General features: G+C 53.9%; 1 protein-coding gene across 8 annotated transcripts in view; it reads right to left on the reverse strand.

Annotated features, from left to right (window-relative positions):
* The window catches only part of TMEM63C (transmembrane protein 63C), a 131148-nt gene that overhangs the window by 34106 nt on the left and 81370 nt on the right, over positions 1-15672 (reverse strand). For 7 of the 8 annotated variants that reach the window (XM_086709164.1, XM_086709165.1, XM_086709163.1 and 4 more), the window contains exons 3-6: positions 7534-7596; positions 2189-2350; positions 1572-1651; positions 1074-1155 (exon numbers count right to left, since the gene is read on the reverse strand). In XM_086709164.1, coding sequence (XP_086565290.1) covers positions 1074-1155; positions 1572-1651; positions 2189-2338 — 312 coding nt within the window. In that variant the 5' untranslated portion in view covers positions 2339-2350; positions 7534-7596. The remainder of the gene's footprint in view (positions 1-1073; positions 1156-1571; positions 1652-2188; positions 2351-7533; positions 7597-15672) is intronic. The other variant, XM_025919542.2, reaches the window with a different exon arrangement.

The raw sequence follows: 15672 nt of genomic DNA on the forward strand, positions 1-15672 counted from the left end.
GATAACCGATGGCTCGTCTGGGTGGAACGGAGGGGTGGGAGCCACTCTGGAGGGGTGGAGGAGTAAGTGGGAGTGAGAAAGTTGGGCAGCACAGGTGCAGAGGGAGACAGGCAGTGTGGGCCGTGGCAGGGAGAGCCCAAGATCGTCTCTGACACCATCTGGAACTCTCCAGCTCTGTGCCACGACTGTGTAGTGCCTTCCTTGCCGCTTTTTGAGTTCATGCACTTACCACCAATACATGCATCTGTCTGGGTGTCTCTCACCCAGACGGAAAGTCCCATGAAGCAGGACTTGGTCCATTGAGTTCACTGCCCAGGTCCCAGACCAGCGGTGGCCCACAGCAGGTGTGCCACGGCAGCCAGCTAAGTGAATGAACAGGCTTGAGTGGAGCCCTGGCATCCGACAGGCAAGAGAAGGAAGACTGGGCTCCATTGAGCAGAGTTGGGAGGCGGGAGGTTGAGGGAGTCCCTGCCTGATGTCTGGACTCTCCTCTATGAAGTGGGAGGTGAGTCCTTGGCTCAGGGGCGGGGCTGGGGCAGGACCAGGACTGTGACGAGGGTTGGAGATTTGAGAAAAGCAGGAAATTTAGTTTTAGAAATTCCTTTAAGGGGGCATCTGGGTGGCTCAGTCGGTTAAGGGTCGGACTCTTGATTTCGGCTCAGGTCATGATTTCACGGTCGTGAGATCGAGCCCCAAGTCAGGATCTGTGCTGAGTGTGGAGCCTGCTTAAGATTCTCTCTCCCTCTCTCTCTCCCCCTCCCCCGCTTGCACACTGTCTCTCATCCTCTAAAATAAATAAATAAATAAATAAATAAATAAATAAATACATACATACATCCCTTTAAAATACTGGAATTAACTAACTCTTATTTGGCATCCTAGGAGTTAGGAATGGTTAATATCCCCGTCTTTCTGATGGGGAAACTGAGGCTTGGCAAGGCTGAAGAGTGTGTCCCAGGTCACACTGCTAGGTTGGGTGCGGCTGGTTGCAAAGCCCCTGATCATGAGCGGGCTCCTTCCTGCACGTGGCAGAGCCAGGAACCCGCTGGGCCCAGGCCCACCCCAGCGCTCACCTTGTCCTTGTGTTCCATCTCCAGGGAAATATCCGAGGGAGATGTCTTCTCGCTCTGCTCCCCATAGATCAGTGAAGTCAAGCTGCCGGCCAGGAAGATCAGTGAGCAGGGAGGCGGAGAAGGAGAGAAAAGGCCTCGGCCACCCGCCTTGCTGTCTCTCCAGCTCCCAAGCCAAGAGCCGCCACCCCCTCTTATACAGTACCAGACACATCTCAGCTCGTGTGCTGAGCACACAGCTCTGGGTACAGATGGTAATCACCCCTGTTGCCAGGTGCCCAACGTATCTGGGGAGTCACGCGATCCAGAAAGTCTGAGATCTGAGAAAAAAGCGGGCTTGTGCCCAGAGATGACTGCCCCCACTAAGTTCCCTTCTTTTGAGGAGGGCCAGAGCCGGGCAGGAGTGGGTGACAGCACGACACCTACTGTATCCTGGTTGTGGCCTTACCTCCCCCAAGGGAGCAAGCAGCTGGCTCGCCCTGACCCCCGGCCTCTCCTCACCTGTCATTGTGAATGAGCAGAGCCAGGCGCCCGTAGTCCCACGCAGCTTTCCGGAGGAAGGAATAAACCAAAATGATGACCTATAGGCCGGGAAAGGGAATGTGGGAATATGTCTCCTGCTCGGCTGGTCCCTGCAACTCCGTGGGGGAGATCCTGTCCCTCAGGTTCCCAGGGGCTTCCTGGGCTCTCCAACAAGTGGCCAGCTTTGTTAGGGTAGAGGCCATGCCTGTCTAAACTCTGGATCCCCAGTGCCCAGCAGCTTCCCAGCAGAGTGGATTCTCAGAGTTTGCAGAGTGAAGGCATCGGTGTCATGTTTAGAACGATGCAACAAGAACATTCCTTGAAGAAATCAGCAAGAGGAAAGAGAAGGGAGGCCCGAGGGCACTGGCCGGGTAGGTCCCTGGACAGTGGTGCATGGAAGGGAATCTTAGGAATTCTGCCTGTTCCTGCAGTTCCCTCTTCCCCAGGCTGCCCTGGGCATGACTGACATTCAGGGAGTCCCCACCACTGTGGCTGACGTCTGTCTGGAGAGCTGAGGCCCCTGCTGTATCACCTGTGACAGTGTGACGGTCCGCCCCTCTGAGACCTCACTGCCTACCGTGGGGCACAGGACTTACCACCCACAAGATGACGTTGAGGAACAGCACAGTGGGGATTCCCCCAAAGGGCTGCCCCTGCAGGACGGTGCTCTGAGAATTGAAGCAGTTGTGTGCTGTCATGTTCTGTGTCTCTTTCACCATATTCAGGTTGCCCTGCACGGCAGCCATCCTGGGACCTTCCTGGTGACAGAGGGGTGCTCAGGTCAGACACAAGGAATCCCTCTCACTCTGCAAATGCAGAAGGCTGACGGGGAGTTGGGGGGGAGGTAGGTGCACTGAGTACCCATCAGACCCAGTGTCCATTGCCAGCCTGTAGCAGGTCAAGGCAGGGAGGCTCAGCCCTGAAAGGGCATAGAGCCCTACCCGGGAGGAGCACAGCTGCCTTAAACCCAGGGCCGTGATGGCAGAAGAGCCCAGGTCCCAGATCCCCTGGAAGAGATTTTACTTTGTACCACTCGCTCCCTTTACCAAGAGTTGTGAGATGCACATCCAAATGGATCTTCCTATTTCTACCTTTGTGAAACTTTTCTTGTATATAAATGAACAAACTTCACACAGGTGGGTAGGACCCCAGAGTGTAAATATTCAGTTTGGAGAACAGAACTGCATTCATGGGAAGCCTGTGCAGATAGGGTCTAACATCTTATGATTCTCTGATCCAGTTTCCAGGAAAGGAAGTTTCCTAAAACTAAATGAGGTAAAGCTATAGAGTGCCCTGAACATAGCAGTGACTCAGTAAACGTCACTGTCTTCAGGTCGAACTTGAACCAGGGAGATCAGCACCTGCCCAGAGCCTGAGCATTTTGGTGAGACTCAAACGTAGGGCTCATGGTCATGGGCATCAATAGGTCTCCAGACTCAGAAAAGAGCGGGAAGCACAGATGAAAACTGGAAGTGACTGGTAGCTGCTTAAATTTATCTGCAAAGTGTTCTGGTTTTAAAAGATCATTCAGGGGCACCTGGCTGGTTCAGTAGCTAGAGCATGTGACTCTTAATCTCAGGGTTGTAAGTTCAAGCCCCATGTTGGGCATGGAGCCTATTAAAAAAAAAAGAATAGCTAAGATTTCAGGGCGCCTGGGTGGCTCAGTTGGTTGGGCGTCCAACTCTTTTTGTTTTTAATTTTTTCTTAATGTTTATTTATTTTTGAAAGAGAGAGAGAACATGTGCAAGCTGGAAGGGCAGAAAGAGGAGGGGACAGAGGATCTGAAATGGGCTCCGTGTTGACCACAGAGAGCCTGATGTGGGCTCGAACCTTGAGATCATGACCTGAGTCGAGGTCAGATGCTCAACTGACTGAGCCACCGAGGCGCCCTGGGCATCCAACCCTTGTTTTCAGCTCAGATCATAATCTCACGGTTCATGAGATAGGGTCCTGCGTTGGCCTCTATGCTGACAGCATGGAGCCTGCTTGGGATTCTCTTTCTTTCCCTCTCTCTCTACCCCTCCCCCATTCAAGCTCTCTCTCTCTCAAAATAACTAAACATTACAAAAAAAAAAAAATCATTCATTTTGTCTCCAGACCTTGTCTCATCCTAGAAACTCTTCACTCCCATTCAAGAAAAGTAGGCTCATTCATCATTCATTCATTCATTCATTCAACAAGTATTTAGTGAACAACTGCCTTGTGCCAGACTAATGCTGGTGGTGCAATAGTGAATAGGCAAAACAAAACAAAAAAACCCTCTTTCATTGGATCCCAGTGGGGAGAGGCAGTGCAGGGGTGACAGTGGGTCAGAAGGGTAAAGAGGGTGACTGGGAAGACCTCACTGGGAGGATGACATTTGGACAAAGACTTGCAGAGGGAGCAAGGCAGGCACAGCAGAAGGCCTGGGGGCACAAGCTTGCCTGGAGCCTCCAAGAAGAGCAAACAGGCCCATGTGGCTGGACAGGGGAGAGTGAAGGGGGTGAAGCTTGGACAGGGGAGAGTGAGGGGGGTGAAGCTTGAGCCAAGGAGTAACGTGAAATGACTTATGTATTAAAGGCATCACTCTGACCCTTGGTTTGAGAATAAATGGGAGAGGGGCAAGCTGAGAAGTAAACACAGAGAGGTCAGTTAGGAGGAAATTACAGCAATCCAGGCAAGAGGTAACAAGCCTGGGATGGAAGGGGAGGAGGCGGTGAGAAGCAGTCAGATTTTGGAAGTATTCTGAAGGTGAAGCCAGCATGTGCTGATACAATGGGTGGTGGGGGGCGGGGTGTAAAAGAGAGGAGTCCAGGGTGACCCTGAGGTTTTGGGGCCGAAGAGAAGAAGTGCCTTTATTGGGTGGGACAGACCAGGAGTGGGGGGAGGGGTCAGGAGCCGGGTGCTGGACATGCTAAGGGGAGATGCCAGGCGGGTGGCTGGACAGGTGAGCCCGCAGCTCAGAGGAGAGTCAGGAGACATAACTGTGAGAGTCACCAGCAGACAGGTGACTGTTGGAGGCATAGGACTGGGTCACCGAAGGCGTGAGCTCAGAGTGAGGCTCAAGGTCTGAGTCTGTGCAGGGTGAGGCCCCAACACGGGGAGGTGAGGCAGATGAGGAGGAAACGAGAAAGGGACTAGAAGAGGGGCCAGAGAGGAAGGAGGAATAGCAGGAGTGGGTGGCATCCTGGAAGCTAAATAAAATGTTTCTAGAAGGGAGGGATCGGCTGCACTGATGCGGCCAAGTAAGATGACAACTGAGAACCAGCCATAGTTGAAGCAACGTGGAGGTTTAGTTGGTGGCCAGACTGGAACAGGCGCGAGAGAGAATGGTGGCCGGAGAATTGGAGCCAGTGGGCATGAACGATTCCTTTGAACGGGAATGAGAGTTTGGAGGTGGTTAGGACGGGAGAGGCAGCAGCACAAGAAAAGTAGGCTCATTCGTTATTCATTCATTCATTCATTCATTCAACAAGTATTTAGTGAACAACTGCCTTGTGCCAGACTAATGCTGGTGACGCAAGAGTGAATAGGCAAAACAAAACAAAACAAAACAAAAACCCGTGCAGCAGCACGGAATGCTGGTGGGAACGGGCCGGTGGGAACTTAAAGGCTGGCGATACGGGGGAGACAGGGCATTGCCGACGCAATGCGAGGATGTGGGAAGGGCCGGCAACCGGTGCACAAGTGCAGACGTTGGTCTTGGCTGAGAGCTGGGTACTGACCCACGGCAGCAGGAGGGAGGCAGGCGCACAGGTGGAGCTCGCGGGTGCGCCCGCCCAAGGCTTCTATTTTCTCAGATGCAGGGGGAACAAGTCTCAAGGTTGCTGAGCGACGCAGGTGGTGGGCAGATGTGGGATGTTTGAGGACAGGACGCAAGGCAGAAATAGAAGTCTAGAGAAGTGGTGGAGTGAATGCATTATGAGAACATGGTGGGACTGTCGCGCAGCACTAAGGGGCCACTGAGGTTCACGGTCTTGAATCTGCAGCAAGAGTAGCCAGACTCACTGGGCCCCTCCCCCAGCTGTGCTCATCGGTGCGGATGCAGGTGAGCCGCTGTGGAAGAGGCAGACAGCTCGACCTAACCAGGGCAGACGTTTTCCCAAGTAAGTAGGAGAATGAGAGGGCTGGAGTTGTACATGAGGGAGTCGTTTTAATGACTGGCCAGGTACGGACAGAAAGGACACGCGAGATGGGCGAGGGATGGTGACAGGTGCTGGGGGTCCACGGAGGTAGAACTGTCGGGTACCACAGTCTGTGAGCCGACACGTAGGACGTGGCTGTTGGAAAATGAGCTGTGTGGCACTGAGATTAAGAAGGGATCGGTTATGGGTAGAGAGAAGGTCTAGGGCATGAAAATAGAGTCAGTAACTGAGTCGTGTCAAGGAACTGGGAGGCTGGAATGTCCTTTATGGACAGGTGGATCTTGAAATCGGTAAGAATGAAGACGGGAACAGCACTGACGTGACGGTGAGGCAAGAACTGAACTCTTCTGGGAAGGAGGGGAGTGATCTGGTGGGGGGGGAGTCAGCGCCTGTACCAAAGACGGGGAGCGAGATGTCTAGGCTGACACTTTGGGTCCAAGATGGGGGCTTCAGCAGGAAGGAAGGAAGAAGAGTCTGGAAGATGCACAGAGGAGCAAGGAATACATCTCTCTTGTCCCCAGGCCTGAGAGGGTGGTAAGGGAGGCCCCGTCCTGGGGAGTCTAAGGTTTCAGTTCCCAGTGGGCAGGTGAGGTGCTGCAGGAGCTGGGGGTGTTTCCGGGCATCTTGGGCTCTGTGGCACTGAATGCCAGTTCCAACACTTACTAGTCACCTCGAGCAAGCTACTTAAGGTCTCCCTGCCTCATTTACTCATCTACAAAAGGGGAGTGGTGTTAGTAACTAGTACTCACTTTGCAGTGCTATTAAGAGGGGTAAGTGGGGGCATCTGGGTGGCTCAGTCGGTTAAGCGTCTGACTCTTGATTTCAGCTCAGGTCATGATCTCATGCTTTGTGAGGTGGAGCCCCATGTCGGGCTCTGAACTGACAGCATGGGGCTTGCTTGGGGTTCTCCCTCTCATTCTTTCTGCCCCTTCCCCCTCAATAAACAAATAAACATTTTTTTTAAAAAAGATGGATAACTGGGTTAAGATTTGTCAGTCATGGAGAGCAATGCCTGGGACACAGAAGTATCACACAGACACTTGTCAAATGAAAAGTGGGCGCAGAGCTCCAAGGGGCACAGCGGAATGCTGTCTGGAGTGGGGAGGCTTTGGAGATGGGGACAGAGAAGGGAATAAAGGAGAGGGTGGTGTGCAGGACGGGTCCGGGGCTCCCTGTGCTAACTCACAAAAATAGGGAAACACGCGAACTCATCCTTCTACCTGTCAGATCAGCATCCTTCTGTTCCGCTCTCTTTCTGCAGGGGCTGCCCACGGTTTTACTACCCCAGGTCACTGCTTAACTCATTGACACAAGCATGTTTAGCTAAATATAAACTTACAAGGATTTACACTGAACATGGTACCTTTTTTTTTTTTATAGTTTTTTTTAAATGTTTACTTATTTATTTTGAAAGAGAGAGAGCGCACGGGCTAAGAAGAGAGAGAGAGAGAGAGAGAGAGAGGAAGAGAAAGAATCCCAAGTAGGCTCCACACTGTCAGTGCACAGCCCTGACACGGGGCTCGATCCCACGAAGCGTGAGATCATGACCTGAGCCAAAACCAAGAGTTGGAGGCTTAACCCACTGAGCTCCTGGGCGCCCCTGAACGCGCTACCGTTTAACAGCAAGCCTTCTGCTGGAAAAGCCAGAGTAGCCCGAGGAGCGTTTCTCTTAGCATCTCTGGCAGCTGCGGCACAAAGGTACAGTTCTGCTGGTGGCCACCTGGGGGAGCCCGCGCTGAGAAGCCGCGGGGGGGGGGGGAAGGCGGGGCGCGGGAGGCGCAGGCGCGATCTGAAGGCCTTGGAGGGCCGTTCCCTACCTGCGTCAGTTCTCCAGAGAGGGTCTGAGTCAGGACTGGGGGCTTCGCTCAGCTACCCGGAAGCTGCAAAAGAACAAATGCAATCTAAAGACCACAAGGCCTAGGGGCCCAGGCCGTCTGCCAGGGCGGCATCATCTCTCAGGGCTCCTGAACATCTTTATGTTCAGGATATACGTCCTTTATCACGTGTATTTTGCAAATACTTTTTCCCAGTCTGTTGCTCGTCTATTTGTTTTCTTCATGTATCTTTGAAGCACCACCGTTTTGGATTTTGACAAAGTCCAGTTTATCAAATGTTCTTTTATGGACTGTGCTTTGGGGATGGTGATGGTGTCTAGGAAATCTTTGCCTACTCCTATGTTTTCTCCTAAAAATCTTACAGTTTTAGCTCTGACACTGAAGTCTATGATCCATTTTGAGTCAAAGTTTGCAGACGCTGTGACGTAAGCGTCTAAGTTCATCTTTTGGCGAGTGGCTATGCACTTGCCCAGCACTCTTTGCTGGATCTCATCTTTAAAACGAGGGGAACAGCTGGGAAGCCCCTGTCAGGGCTGTCTGGGGGACTGGAACCAGGGCAGGGATGTGCAAGTGCTTGGTGACCAGCAGCACAGCCAGAAGGATGTGTGACTTTTATTTGGTTAATACCGTACATGATGAGGGAAGGGGGTGGGCCGGGCTGGGAAGAGCTCTGCCTTCCATCTGGCTCTAAGGAGGTTTGAGTCCTGGATGCTGCTCTTTTCCACTTAACTCCTACACACTCATTTTCTCTCCTTCCAAAAGCACCCCTCTTCCTCCCTCCCTCCTCCTCCCTTCCTTCCTTCCACAAAGAAGGGCTGAGTACCTACCATGCACCAGCCATCATGCGAGGCCCTGGGGGCCTGGCAGTTCCGTTTCTCACCAATATGAGTCTCCCGGACTCACCGGGGAGACCTGTAAGCATGCCAGGCACGAGCCGCCACACACTCTGGCACACTTTGGTAACCCAGGTAAAGGGGGTCATGGGGAGGGCCCACCTTGAGCGGTCAGAGAAGCCTTCTGCAAGGAAGTCACCTCTGAGCTGAGATGCGAGGAATTCGAATCAGCAGTGTGGTGGGGAGCATGGACAGAGGGAACCATGTTGGCCAAGAGCCAGAGGGGGCACAGAGCATGGTGTTTTGGGAATGTGAAAACGAGTAGTCATGGCTCGAGTGCAGGATGGATCACTGGTTTATGCTTTCATTTGTTCATTTGTTCGTTCAACAACAATTCGTGGCAAATCTACTCTTCCCAGGAAGTACAAACACAAGTTCCTCTTCAGGGGGTTCCCAGTCTTTGGGGTTTGGGGAGACGACTGCTGTTGGGAGAGGCATGGCCCAGCTGCCGTTCTGCCTAGGAGGGCCTCCAGACACAAGGTCCGAGCCTCTAACCTGGAGTGGGATGCAGTCCATCGGCAGGGTTGGGCAGGTGCAGCCTGCAGGAAGGTGAGGCAGGTGAAGGAAGGAGGTGAGGAAAGAGAAGAGACAAGAGAGCCTCGCCCCCATCTCAGCACCTTCCTCAGCTTCCTCAGCAGCAAGCAGAGGCAGTGTCATGGAAACCCAGAGCATCGTCCTGCCTTTTGTCCTCACTGCTAAATCATGACTGGACCTCCTTTCTGGAGGGGTTTCCTTCTTCCTTCTTTCTAGCTCTTGGGTGTGAAGAAGAGGGGTAGAGAGCTTTCTGGAGACCAAAGTAGCAGCAGTGCCCGGTGCAGGGGCATCAGGGAATTTCTCTTCAGGCATGGATTTTAGGGAGGCATGAACACAGGGAGGTTATTCAGGGCGGTGGGAAGAAGTGGACTGTCTGCAGCCAGACTGTCTGGGCTTAAATCCCAGGTCCACCCCTGTTCGCTGTGTGACCACGGACAGTGACCTCAACTCTCTGGGTCTTAGTTTCCACCTCTGGAAAGCGGGGATAATAGCACTGCCTCACAAGGTTGTGAACACGGAATGAGTTAACTCACACAAACCCCTTTGCAAATGCTTGAGAAGCAGTGCCATTAGCCAGTACTATCGTCACTGGCACCAGGTCATCTGCGACGTGCTGGTGAAGGGCCCAGACTGGACCATTCCTGGTCTCCTCCCGTCTACTCTGTTCCGGAACAGACCAGGGGAGGACTGTCCAAGACCCCACAAACTGCAGCCTGGAGGTTGCTGCCTCTGTTCTTCCTATGCATGAAAAACGAATGTCAGCCTGGCTTTTTGGGCCAAGGAGGGGCAGTGAGTGACGGTGGGGATGCCGGCTGGGGGGGTCAGGATCCTCATTCCCCTCCTCAGCTGCACATCTTATCTGACGGGGAAGTGTGTGGCCTTCCTCCCCTCCCATTTCTCCCCGTCCTGGCCTCTAGTGGCAGAAGCTGGAGGCTGGGCAGTCCCAGGCCGCAGGCGAGGTTTGCTTGGGGAAGTGGGCAAAAGCTTCAAAACAACGAGCTCTGTCTTTATTAGTCAGTCCCCTGGTCCGGCGCTCACCTCCTTCCTTCCAGACCTGGCCTGGCTTCAGCTACTGCTGTTCTAACCAGCCAGGCCAGCAGGCCAGGCCCTCCTCATCTCAAGGCCAAGTCTTCTGTGTGAGGAGCCCAGATCCCGCAGCTAGGGCAGCCCAGGAAGCCCTCGGTGTGTGTGGGAGGGGCACAATCTTATTAATAACTAACATTTATGGAGCACTTACTATAGGAGAAATACTTCCCATTTAAGTATGTAGCTCTCACAAGTACCTAAGGGTACTAAAATCATCCCCTGATGAGAGGACAATTAAGGCCCAGACAGGTGAAATCACTTGCCTAAGGTCATGGTGCTAGTAAGTGGCATGCCACCTTCCCTCTTGCCACCACAGGTCCCTTGCATATGTTAGACCTTCCACCTGGAATATTCCTCCCTCCCAGTAGTTAACTCATTTTCCCCTAGTTAATTGCAGCTCGGTTTTTGCCTCCATAGGGAAGAACCCCAGACCAGGTGAAGCCCCCACATTCCATGCCTCAGAGCATCTTGGGTCACAGACACAGTATGACATTTAAGAGTGGGTCCCAAATCCTGTCTCTGCTATTTATAAGCACCATGTCCTTGGGCAAATATCTCAGCTTCCCTGTGCCTCGGTTTCCTTATCTGTAACATGGAGATGTTAATAGCATCTACCTTATTGGCTGGGTGTTAGGAATGTATGAACCAATTCACATAAAACACTTAGAACGGTACTGCTATACAGCAATGGCTCAATACAGTTAAGTATTATTTTCCTTGTTTGAACCTAGTACATTTGACGTTCATTTACAAGATGACGTACTAAATGGCTGGCTCCACCAGTGGATGCAAAGCTCCTTAATGGCTACGTTTGCTTAGTATTTTCTCTGCTGTGCTGGTTAGAGCTTGGTGCTTTACAAATATTTGTGGAAAAGGGGCCCCTGGGTGGCTCAGTCGGTTAAGCGTCCGACTTTGGCTCGGGTCATGATCTTGCGGTTCGTGGGTTCGTGGGTTTGAGCCCGGTGTCGGGCTCTGTGCTGACAGCTCGGAGCCTGAAGCCTGCTGCGGATTCTGTGTCTCCCTCTCTCTCCACCCCTCCCCACTCGTGCTCTGTCTCTCTGCAAATATTTGTGGAAGAAAGGAATGACTGGCAGCAGGCTGGGGTGGGTCTCACTTGGCCCCCCGATCTCCAACCCAGAGTGTCTGGCTGGAGGGGCTCCTACAAATTCTCGAATCTAAGCCCTTCCACCCACAGATGAGCAGAGGTTTGCTGTAGCCGAGTATGTCCTTGGCCTCCAGTCTCACAGGGCTGGGTGGCCCCTGGCCACCCCATCCTCCCTGGAGCTCAGCTCAATCAGTAGATTGAGGACACAGTGAGATCTCAGGCTGAGCACACACACACACACACACACACACACACACACACACACATACACACACCTGGCACATCTCTTATCTGAGTGTTGTGGCGCGAACACATTCCCTCCACAAGCGCAGGCTTCACTTCGACCCTGATTTTCTGCCGTAATTCCTGTCTCTGTGGTAACAAGCGGGACTGAGCCTTCGGCTAGCAAAGACTGGGCAAAGGGCTCGTCGTCGTCAGGCCAGCACTGTTGTTCTCTCCCCAGCCTCCTGCCCGCTGGATTTCTCTGAGGGAGTCCTGAGTGGGCTGGGAGGGGAGGGCTCCGGAGGGGAGGCACAGCCCCAGTTAGAGCAGGATGAAGGTGCTCGGCAGCAGGAGCTAACAGGCAGGAGGCACTGTTGGGTGCCGTCCCCCTCAGCTCCTGCTGCTGCTAGGACGGCCTCTGGTGGACCGTGCCACATGCTGGGGAGACAGAGGGGCTGAGCCCCAGCCCATGCACACCCCACCCACTGTCGATGACTGCTCAATGTGTAACTAGAACCAGCCTTGACTGGACACCTGCTCTGTGCCCCCACTGGGCTAGGAAGTGGGGAGGAAAGCTAAACTACAATAGACCTGGCGTCAGTGAGTGTTCCATGGTCCTGGCCTCAGTGAGCGTCCCATGGACCTGGCCTAGTGAGCGGTCCGTGGTCCTGGCCTCAGTGAGCGTTCCGTAGTCCTGGCCTCAGTGAGCATTCTGTGGTCCTGGCCTCAGTGAGCGTGCCATGGTCCTGGCCTAGTGAGCAGTCCGTGGTCCTGGCCTCAGTGAGCGTCCCATGGACCTGGCCTAGTGAGCGTTCCGTGGTCCTGGCCTCAGTGAGCGTTCCGTGGTCCTGGCCTCAGTGAGCATTCTGTGGTCCTGGCCTCAGTGAGCGTGCCATGGTCCTGGCCTAGTGAGCAGTCCGTGGTCCTGGCCTCAGTGAGCGTCCCATGGACCTGGCCTAGTGAGCGGTCCGTGGTCCTGGCCTCAGTGAGCGTTCCGTGGTCCTGGCCTCAGTGAGCATTCTGTGGTCCTGGCCTCAGTGAGCGTGCCATGGTCCTGGCCTAGTGAGCAGTCCGTGGTCCTGGCCTCAGTGAGCATTCCAGGGTCCTGGCCTCAGTGAGTGTTCCATGGACCTGGCCTCAGTGACCGTTCCGTGGTCCTGGCCTCAGTGAGCGTTCCGTGGTCCTGGCCTAGTGAGAGTTCCATGATCCTGGCCTCAGTAAGTGTTCCGTGGTCCTGGCCTAGTGAGAGTTCCATGGTCCTGGCCTCTGTGAGCAGTCCATGGTCCTGGCCTAGTAAGCGGTCTGTGGTCCTGGCATCAGTGAGAGTTTCGTGGTCGTGGCCTCAGTGAGAGTTCCGTGGTCCTGGCCTCAGTGAGAGTTCTGTGGTCCTGGCCTCAGTGAGAGTTCCATGGACCTGGCCTCAGTGAGCATTCTGTGGTCCTGGCTTCAGTGAGCATTCTGTGGTCCTGGCCTAGTGAGCGGTCCATGGTCCTGGCCTCAGTAAGCATTCCGTGGTCCTGGCCTCAGTGAGCGTTCCATGGTCCTGGCCTCAGTGAGTGTTCCGTGGTCCTGGCCTAGTGAGCAGTCTGTGGTCCTGGCCTCTGTGAGCATTCCATGGACCTGGCCTCAGTGAGCGGTCCGTGGTCCTGGCCTAGTGAGCAGTCTGTGGTCATGGCCTAGTGAGAGTTCCATGGTCCTGGCCTCAGTGAGTGTTCCGTGGTCCTGGCCTAGTGAGCAGTCCGTGGTCCTGGCCTCAGAGTTCCATGGTCCTGGCCTCTGTGACAGTTCCATGGACCTGACCTCAGTGAGAGTTCCGTGGTCCTGGCCTCAGTGAGCATTCCATGGTCCTGGCCTCAGTGAGTGTTCCATGGTCCTGGCCACAGTGAGCGTTCCGTGGTCCTGGCCTAGTGAGCAGTCCGTGGTCCTGGCCTCAGAGTTCCATGGTCCTGGCCTCTGTGACAGTTCCATGGATATGGCCTCAGTGAGAGTTCCATGGTCCTGGCCTCAGTGAGCATTCCATGATCCTGGCCTCAGTGAGTGTTCCATGGACCTGGCCTCAGTGAGCGTTCCGTGGTCCTGGCCTCAGTGAGAGTTCCGTGGTCCTGGCCTCAGTGAGAGTTCCGTGGTCCTGGCCTCAGTGAGTGTTCCATGGACCTGGCCTCAGTGAGCGTTCCGTGGTCCTGGCCTCAGTGACCGTTCTGTGGTCCTGGCCTCAGTGACCGTTCTGTGGTCCTGGCCTCAGTGAGCGTGCCATGGTCCTGGCCTAGTGAGAGTTCCATGGACCTGGCCACAGTGAGTGTTCATTCCATCAGGTGGGAGAGGCCCCAAAACATGAAAGCAGGTAATCGGAATAAAGAGTAACAGATGCTCTATTGAGCGAAGAAAACAAGACACGGACGATGGCGCAGGGAAAACGCCACCCCCTGCACCTCTGCCTGGTCTCTGGAAGGAGACCCAGGACACACTTAAGTGGTTGCCTTCTGGAAAGGAAACTAGGTGGGGGCTGAAGCCTCCTGAGGAAGACTTACTTTCATTATATTCTCTTTTTCGCTTTTTGAATGTTGTACTGGGCACACCTAACCGAGCAAAACGAACAAACAAACAAAAACCAAACCAAGATGAAAAGCCGTGCCGGGATAAGTGCCATAGCAGGGTGTGACCTGTATTGTGCTGGTTCCAGAGGCGGGGACTCTAACATCAAGGACTCTTCTCCCCTCAGGATCCGAGGGTTCTCATCTGCCAGGGCTCTGTGTGTGTGCGTGTGCGTGTGCGTGTGTGTGTGTCTGTCTGTCTCCATACCTGTGCATTTGGGAATGTGTGAATGGACTGGATTGAATTCCTGTCCACTTGGAACCACAGAATATGACCTTATTTGGAAATAGGGTCTCTGTGGATAGAACTAGTTAAAGTGAAGTCGTACTAGATTAGGGTGGGCCATAAGGCCACCGCCTGGTGTCCCCATACGAAGTCTTCATGGAGACACAGACAAGACAGCCACGAGAACACAGGCCAAGACAGAAACATGAAACCACACAAGTCAAGGTGCAGGGGTGCCGGCCACTCCCACAAGCCAGAAGCGGCCAGGGAGGCTTCCCCCCCGAGAGCCTGCAGGAGGGCACAGCCCCTGCCAGCACACTGGATGTCACCATTCCGGCCTCCAGAACTCTGAGAAAATGAACGTCTGTGGTTTGTGGCCGCAGGGTCTGGGGTAATTTGCTACAGCTGCCCACGGAATGGATCCAGTGGACCTACGCATTTATGTTTGTGTATTTTGAGGTGTATCGGCGTATTGTGTGTGTGCATCTGCGTAGGGGGTGTGGCATTTGGGTGTGCTTGGGAATGTGTTTATGACTATTTGGGTTTTGTGTGCTTGTGTGTGCTTTGGGGAGCATGCATGTTTATGTATTTGTACGTGGGCATGCTGAGTTGTGTATGTGTGTGTGCATGTGTGTTGGCGGGGGCGGGGAGAGAACTCATGGATGTAGCCAATGCTCTCTAGGGTCCTTCTTAGCCATAATATTCCAGAAGTCTGCCCTGAATTTTGCTACAGGGGCTGGCCTCGAAGGGCTGCTGGTCAATGGCAGTGGGGAGGGCCTAGCACCAAGACCCGGTTGGACCCATTCTGGTCTAGTGCCGCTTGGGAAAGGAGAGGTCTGTGGGGACAGTGTTCTCCCCTGCACCTGCCCTGTCAGCAAAAGGGTCTCAAGCTCAGGAGCGTGGGATCAGCAGGAGCTATGTCCTGGGGACCTAGCCGACAGCTTTCTTGGAAGCCTTCAGCAGAGCAGAGACCCCCGAGACTCTACCTCCTATGGACCTGAGTTACTCTGAAACATGAGAGTGGTTCTCACACTCTGGTGCCTCAGCATCACCTGGAGGGCTTGTTTCCCGCAGATGCTGCCTCCCTGCCTGAGTTTCTGATGTGGCAGGTCTGGGGTGGAGTCTAGAAGTTCCCGGGTTCCTGGGTGATGCTGACATTACTGAATGGGGCTTTGAGGATCACTGCACTGGGTCATGGGACACGGGGCGGAGTGGTCTTCAGCCTCCTCACCCTACCCCCAGGCCTCGGTGTGGGCATCCTGGTCTTTCAGGACAGGCCCTGGAAAAGTCAGGCCTGGAAGGCACAATCCTATTCTCTCAGTCCGTCTCTCCCGGCTGTCTGTCACTCATGAAACCATTCATTCAGCAAAATAATGGGCCAGACTGTTCCTTGCATTCAAGGTGCTTATAGTCAAAGCACAAGATTCTAGTGGGTACAAAGACCCCAAAGAAACTGTGACAGGT

The sequence above is a fragment of the Puma concolor genome, chromosome B3 (genome assembly GCF_028749965.1).
Source record: "Puma concolor isolate L17-30 chromosome B3, mPumCon1.1.hap2, whole genome shotgun sequence".
In the NCBI taxonomy this organism is placed as follows: Eukaryota; Metazoa; Chordata; class Mammalia; order Carnivora; family Felidae; genus Puma; species Puma concolor.